Source organism: Borostomias antarcticus (assembly GCF_949987555.1).
Source record: "Borostomias antarcticus genome assembly, chromosome: 21".
Taxonomy (NCBI): Eukaryota; Metazoa; Chordata; class Actinopteri; order Stomiiformes; family Stomiidae; genus Borostomias; species Borostomias antarcticus.
The window spans coordinates 1,348,959-1,356,458 of NC_140254.1; the positions used below are offsets into that span (position 1 = coordinate 1,348,959).

At 53.4% G+C, this 7,500-nt stretch overlaps 1 protein-coding gene across 5 annotated transcripts in view; it reads left to right on the top strand.

The window, feature by feature from the left end:
- The window catches only part of LOC311323057 (myocyte-specific enhancer factor 2D homolog), a 26,065-nt gene that overhangs the window by 12,337 nt on the left and 6,228 nt on the right, over window positions 1–7,500 (top strand). For 3 of the 5 annotated variants that reach the window (XM_084455193.1, XM_084455195.1, XM_084455196.1), the window contains exons 5-8: window positions 1,741–1,954; window positions 2,116–2,172; window positions 5,856–6,037; window positions 7,271–7,397. In XM_084455193.1, coding sequence (XP_084311319.1) covers window positions 1,741–1,954; window positions 2,116–2,172; window positions 5,856–6,037; window positions 7,271–7,397 — 580 coding nt within the window. Of the gene's footprint in view, window positions 1–1,737; window positions 1,955–2,115; window positions 2,173–5,855; window positions 6,038–7,270; window positions 7,398–7,500 lie in introns of all 5 variants that reach the window. The other 2 variants (XM_084455192.1, XM_084455194.1) reach the window with 1 other exon arrangement.

Consider the following 7,500-nt stretch of genomic DNA (forward strand, 5'->3'; position numbering starts at 1 on the left):
CTCCCCCCTCTCCCCCCTCTCCCCTCTCTCCCCCTCTCTCCCCTCTCTCTCCCCTCTCTCCCCTCTCTCTCCCCTCTCTCCCCTCTCCCCTCTCTCCCCTCTCTCCCCCCTCTCCCCCCTCTCCCCTCTCTCCCCTCTCTCCCCTCTCTCCCCCCTCTCCCCCCTCTCCCCTCTCTCCCCTCTCTCCCCTCTCTCCCCCTCTCCCCCTCTCTCCCCCCTCTCCCCTCTCTCCCCTCTCTCCCCTCTCTCCCCCTCTCCCCTCTCTCCCCTCTCTCCCCTCTCTCTCCCCCCTCTCCCCCCTCTCCCCTCTCTCCCCTCTCTCTCCCCTCTCTCTTCCCTCTCTCCCCCCTCTCTCCCTCTCTCCCCCCTCTCCCCTCTCTCTCCCCTCTCTCCCCTCTCTCCCCTCTCCCCCCTCTCCCCCCTCTCCCTCTCTCTCCCCTCTCTCCCCCTCTCACCCCCTCTCCCCCCTCTCTCCCCTCTCTCCCCTCTCTCCCCCTCTCTCCCCTCTCTCCCTCTCTCTCCTCTCTCCCCTCTCCCCCCTCTCCCCTCTCTCCCCCTCCCTCCTCTCTCCCCCCTCTCCCCTCTCTCCCCTCTCTCCCCTCTCTCCCCCCTCCCTCCTCTCTCCCTCTCACTCCCCTCTCTCCCCTCTCTCCCCTCTCTCCCCCTCTCCCCTCTCTCCCCCCTCTCCCCTCTCTCTCCCCTCTCTCCCCTCTCTCCCCCTCTCCCCTCTCTCTCCCCTCTCTCCCCTGTCTCCCCCCTCTCCCCTCTCTCCCCCCTCTCCCCCCTCTCTCCCTCTCTCCCCTGTCTCCTCTCTCCCCTCTCTCCCCCCTCTCTCCCCTCTCTCCCCTGTCTCCTCTCTCCCCCCTCTCCTCTCTCTCCCCTCTCTCCCCCCTCTCTCCCCTCTCTCCCCTCTCCCCCCTCTCCCCCTCTACCTCTCTCCCCCCTCTCTCCCCCCTCTCCCCTCTCTCCCCTCTCTCCCCCCTCTCCCTCTCTCCCCTCTCCTCTCTCCCCTCTCTCCCCTCTCTCTCTACCCTCTCTCCCTGTCTCCTCTCTCCCCTCTCTCCCCCCTCTCCCCTCTCTCCCCCCCTCTCCCTCTCTCCCCCCTCTCTCCCCTCTCTCCCCCCTCTCCCCTCTCTCCCCCCTCTCCCCCCTCTCCCCTCTCTCCCCCTCTCCCCTCTCTCCCTCTCTCCCCTCTCTCCCCCTCTCCCTCTCTCTCCCCTCTCTACCCTCTCCCCCCTCTCCCCCTCTCTCCCCCCTCTCCCCTCTCCCCTCTCTCCCCCCTCTCTCCCTCTCTCCCCCTCTCCCCCCTCTCCCCTCTCTCCCCTCTCTCCCCTCTCTCCCCCCTCTCTCCCCTCTCTCCCCCTCTCTCCCCCTCTCCCCTCTCTCCCCTCTCTCCCCTCTCTCCCCTCTCTCTCCCCTCTCTCTCCCCTCTCTCTCCCCTCTCTCTCCCCTCTCTCCCCTCTCTCCCCCTCTCTCTCCCCCTCTCCCCTCTCTCCCCTCTCTCCCCCTCTCTCCCCTCTCTCCCCTCTCTCCCCTCTCTCCCCCTCTCTCCCCGCTCTCCCCTCTCTCCCCCCTCTCTCCCCCCTCTCTCCCCCCTCTCCCCTCTCTCCCCCCTCTCCCCCTCTCCCTCTCTCCCCCCTCTCCCCTCTCTCTCCCCTCTCTCTCCCCTCTCTCTCCCCTCTCTCCCCCCTCTCTCCCCCCTCTCCCCTCTCTCCCCTCTCTCCCCCCGAACTCTAGCAGTCTGCTGGCCCGCCCCCAACATTTTCCATGCCAGTCACAGTTCAGGCCGCCAATCAGAACACGCTGCAGTTCAGTAACCCTGGTAACGCCCTGGTAACCACCTCTTACGTCACGACCTCATCCCTCTCGGATCCCCACCTCCTGTCGCCACAGCAACCGGCGCTCCAGAGAAACGCAGTGTCTCCGGGGTTGCCACAGCGACCGGCCAGCGCAGGTGAGTGAAAGGACGAAGAGCGTTCCGCCGCGCATGAGGATGACACGGAGCCGTCCGCCTCGTCCCCACAGAGCCGGGGGTCACTGGTCTACTGGACTAGGGACTGATGTTCAGTGGCATGTTCCCTTCATCATAGCTGGTTCTTTTCATCCGTTACTCAGGGGCTCTTCTGGGAGGCGACCCAAACAACTCCAATGGCGGCTGCCCAAGTCCAGTCCGTGAGTATCACCACGTCCGTCTGAAAGCATGTATGCATGCGCTGGTCACACTTTACAATAAGGGTCACAAAAAACATTAGTAAACTGTTAACTAATGCTTATTTAGGGTTAGGTTAGGTTACTTATGTTAATTAATACCTTAGTTAAGGTTAGGGTTAGGTGAGTTAACCTTAGTTAACATAAATAACATTATTCAATGGTTAATAGAGACATTAGTTAACTGTTACTTAATGCTTAATAATGCATTAAAGGAAAATGCTCGTTTTTGACAACCTGGACCTTATTTACGACATATTATAAGAAGTTTGACTCACCGAGATCACTTTTGTGTTGTTCGGAGGCCTGTAGAAGAAATTTAAAATCCAGCGCGAGCCAGTATATCCATGTAATAACGTCGCACGGGGCACTGAGAATGCAGTTTCTCAAAATCCATTTTCGGCCGCTAAACGGTTGTTTTCATCAATCAGATTGGATGAATCTACAGTAGAGATTCCTCAACGCCAGCCATTGTTGTTTTGGTTTTCAAACACGGGGTCTTTAGCCTCTGTAATATGATCTTTACACGCCTCTCCCCCACTTGCTCCAGCACGCATGCGCACAGGCCAGCGCGCAGACTGGCTATTCTCCCTCACATTCTCTGCGCTACGATCGGATTGTTGCTGACGAATGACGACGACAATATTCTCGGCACCAACTACGATCGTAGCGCAGAGAATGTGAGGGAGAATAGCCAGTCTGCGCGCTGGCCTGTGCGCATGCGTGCTGGAGCAAGTGGGGGAGAGGCGTGTAAAGATCATATTACAGAGGCTAAAGACCCCGTGTTTGAAAACCAAAACAACAATGGCTGGCGTTGAGGAATCTCTACTGTAGATTCATCCAATCTGATTGATGAAAACAACCGTTTAGCGGCCGAAAATGGATTTTGAGAAACTGCATTCTCAGTGCCCCGTCCGACGTTATTACATGGATATACTGCATGGGTGTCAAACTCTGGCCCGCGGGCCAAATTTGGCCCGCAGTGTAATTATATTTGGCCCGCGAGACAATACCAAATGACTACTAGAGCTGGCCTGCCAGTATTATACAGCGCATTCACCGCTAATACTACAAATCCCATAATGCTCTGCTGTGGTTTTGGCGCGTCAATCAAGACAGGACCCAGAAACGCCCTCTCTTCTGTGACAGTAGTCATAGCAATCTCATACTACAACTGTAACCGTGTTACCCCTTCTTTAAAATGGCGAAAAGAAAGGCAGAAAACAGAAGCTTTCTGGACAGGTGGGAGGCAGAATATCTGTTTACATATGTAAAAGATAGACCTGTTTGCCTTGTTTGTGGAGCCAACGTGGCTATAACTAAGGAGTACAACATTAGACGACACTATGAAACGAAACACCACGACAAGTACAAGGACCTGGACATGATTAATTTATTATTGTTATTTTATTTTTAAATTTAATAGCCTGTGAAAAAAGTTTATTTTGATATTTAAATCAGAAGGCTGCAAATAGAAAAGAGGCATACGATTTTTATTTAAATTGTATTTTATAAATGAATAACATTGATGTGTTTTTTATTTGAAATTCGATTTTGCATGTCTGCACTATTAAGTTATATATTGTATGGTAATAAGCGTTGCTTGTTCCATATTCAATGTTAAAGCAAAACTTGTTTGGGTCCATATTAAAATATTCATTTGTTCAATGTTGGCCCGCGACTTTGTTCAAGTTTAAAATTTTGGCCCACTGTGTATTTGAGTTTGACACCCCTGATATACTGGCTCGCACTGGATTTTAAATTTCTTCTACAGGCCTCCGAACAACACAAAAGTGATCTCGGTGAGTCAAACTTCTTATAATATGTCGTAAATAAGGTCCAGGTTGTCAAAAACGAGCATTTTCCTTTAACTAATGCTTCTTAATGTACCCTTATTGTAAGGTGTTACCCATGCGCTGAGTGGAAGAGTACCACTGACTTCACTGAACGTTCAGTGCCAAGAGTGACTGATTAGTAATTATAGGTTCCATCTTGAGTCTGGATCTGGCCTCCGTCTCTTCCTTCTCCTCCACGGCCGTCCCATCACCTCCAGGACGGCCCCAGATCCTGGAATGTCACCATTGACGTCAGCGGGCATGACTGGAATCCTCAGCACTTGTTTCAGAGAAACCATAACAATGTGGGAGAGGGAGAGATTCAAAAGGGGTCAGGTGTCACCCCCCCTCCTCCTCCTCCTCCCCCTCCTCCTCCTCCTCCTCTTAATAGTCCCAGGCTTTCATGAGAGAGGGGGGGGGGCCTAGTGTGACAAAGCAAGACAGAAGCATGCAGCCTGGTCTAATTGGGAGGTCAGAACAACCCTGTAGACATTTTGTCATATTGAATAGTGAGCATGTGCACATTTTGATCTTAACTTTGTAATGGTAAGGTGTACCTAGGGGAACTATGACTCTCAAACCGGTCATACATCAAAAACAGCGCATTTTGGGAGCAAGTCAAGAGTGTGTTTTTTGTCCTCGATTCACCAAGTCCTTCCAGGTATTCATGAAGGAAAGCACTCTGGAAAAGGAATTCTCTCTAGATTATTTGGACAAATCGGGCGCTAATCTGAGTTGTTCCCAGGGGAATCTCTCTTCTGAATCCATCCTCATCCTCATCCTCATCCTCATCCTGCTGGGCCTCGGTAGTGAATCCCCCCTCTGTTCTCTCTCCTCATCGATCCCCCCCTCTCTGTTCTCTCTCCTCATCGATCCCCCCCTCTCTGTTCTCTCTCCTCATCGATCCCCCCCTCTCTGTTCTCTCTCCTCATCGATCCCCCCCTCTCTGTTCTCTCTCCTCATCGATCCCCCCCTCTCTGTTCTCTCTCCTCATCGATCCCCCCCTCTCTGTTCTCTCTCCTCATCGATCCCCCCCTCTCTGTTCTCTCTCCTCATCGATCCCCCCCTCTCTGTTCTCTCTCCTCATCGATCCCCCCCTCTGTTCTCTCTCCTCATCGATCCCCTCCTCTGTTCTCTCTCCTCATCGAACCTCTGTTCTCTCTCCTCATCGATCCCCCCCTCTCTGTTCTCTCTCCTCATCGATCCCCCCCTCTCTGTTCTCTCTCCTCATCGATCCCCCCCTCTGTTCTCTCTCCTCATCGATCCCCTCCTCTGTTCTCTCTCCTCATCGATCCCCCCCTCTCTGTTCTCTCTCCTCATCGATCCCCCCCTCTCTGTTCTCTCTCCTCATCGATCCCCCCCTCTCTGTTCTCTCTCCTCATCGATCCCCCCCTCTGTTCTCTCTCCTCATCGATCCCCTCCTCTGTTCTCTCTCCTCATCGAACCTCTGTTCTCTCTCCTCATCGATCCCCCCCTCTGTTCTCTCTCCTCATCGATCCCCCCCTCTCTGTTCTCTCTCCTCATCGAACCTCTGTTCTCTCTCCTCATCGATTCACCCCTCTGTTCTCTCTCCTCATCGATCCCCCCCTCTGTTCTCTCTCCTCATCGATCCCCCCCTCTGTTCTCTCTCCTCATCGATTCACCCCTCTGTTCTCTCTCCTCATCGATCCCCTCCTCTGTTCTCTCTCCTCATCGATCCCCCCCTCTGTTCTCTCTCCTCATCGATCCCCCCCTCTGTTCTCTCTCCTCATCGATCCCCTCTCTGTTCTCTCTCCTCATCGATCCACCCCTCTGTTCTCTCTCCGTCTCCAGCTAACGGCTACATCAGCGCCAGGGCCTCCCCGGGCCTCCTCTCCGTCTCCAACGGCAACAGCCTGGGGAAAGTGGTCCCGGCCAAGTCTCCGCCCCCGCCTCCCAGTCCCCAGATGAGCAGCAGCCGCAAGCCAGACCTGCGGGTCATCACCTCGCAGGGCGGGAAGGGCCTGATGCAGATGGTGAGCCAGAACCGCAAACATACCAACAAAAACGTTGAGCCGTTCGTTCCCCCCTTCCAGACCAAAGTGGTTGAGCCCGTCTCGTAACGGCCCGTCGCATCGCACAGCGTCTTGAACTTTAACGCAGGCAGAAGTTTAATAGTATTAAAATTCAGAGACGGTGTACCCGGGTTCGGAAAAACAGATCCGAGTTGTAACTGTTTGCGTAACTCCGCCCCTTGCAGACAGAGGAGGAGCTGGAGTTGGTGAACGAGGTGATTCCCCCCCTCCCAGCCCACCGCATGCGTCAACGACCGTTGACCTTTTCGCATCAACATGGTCACAGCGCCTTCATGAGTGTCATTCGAGCCTGATAACAGATAGTCCCTTTTGTGTTGGTCTTGGTCCAGTATGGCATGTCATGGTAGTTCTGGGTAGACACCTGAATGCACGCGGGCCCACGATCATGTTGGAGTGATTCCAACATGATTGCGTAGCGTCCTAATCGGTGACACGTGTATGATCCGAATTGCAGATGTCTGGTGTCTCATGGTACTGTAAACAGAAGCTCTCTCTGTAAACAACCCCGAGCTAGCCTCGTTGCCTTTTCATATAGTGTAGATCCAGTGGCACTGGATTGATTTAAGCAAGCAACAAAAAAAGCATGCCTGACATAGAAGACGAGATGGGGCGAATACATTGAGCAATCTCTGCTCTCATCTAGGGAGTAGAGACCAGGGGTTGTTTCTGGACTGAGCCTCACTCTGCAGTAATGCTTGCAGTGAGAAGGAACTTTAGCATCTCTTTCAAGAAAAGTGAAATTTTGTAGCAGCACGCCGCCGCACTTGAGTCGTGTTATTGTTTTTGACCCGAGCCCACTTCCCCCCCATCACCTTTTGACACCATGGACGTCACACCACAGAGGTGCTGCTGGCACCTGGCAGTACGTTCCCCATTCATCTGAATGCATATCGTCATCTGCCTCCACCCATGTAGCATGCAAAGATTGACCTAATAACAAATGGCTTAGGTTAAAGGTTTACGCAGCGCCTCCAGGTACGTGTTTGATGCATGTCACGAGACGTCTGTTGACACCTACCTGGGACCTTGTCATGACTTATCTTATCATCACTGGTACTCAAGCATGCAAAAGACGTTTTCACTGAAAGTGCTGGTGTCTCACAATATGTTGATCAATGCTGTCCACATCTGAAAGTACTGTAATTTAAAAAGACTTTGGTCTTTTATTCCCAGAATGCTCAGAGGTTGGCTGGTGCTCAAGTGTCACAAGCACTCACCACGCCTGTGGTCTCCATAGCAACTCCCAGTCTTCTTGCACAGGGGCTGCCCTTCTCTGCCATGCAAACGGCCTACAATACAGGTGACCAGTAGCACTATGTGAAAAACTATATAGATTGGAATTGTTGGGAACGTTTGGGGTCGTAGCTGTAGGGAAGCATAGCTTTACAAGAATAATTTTTACT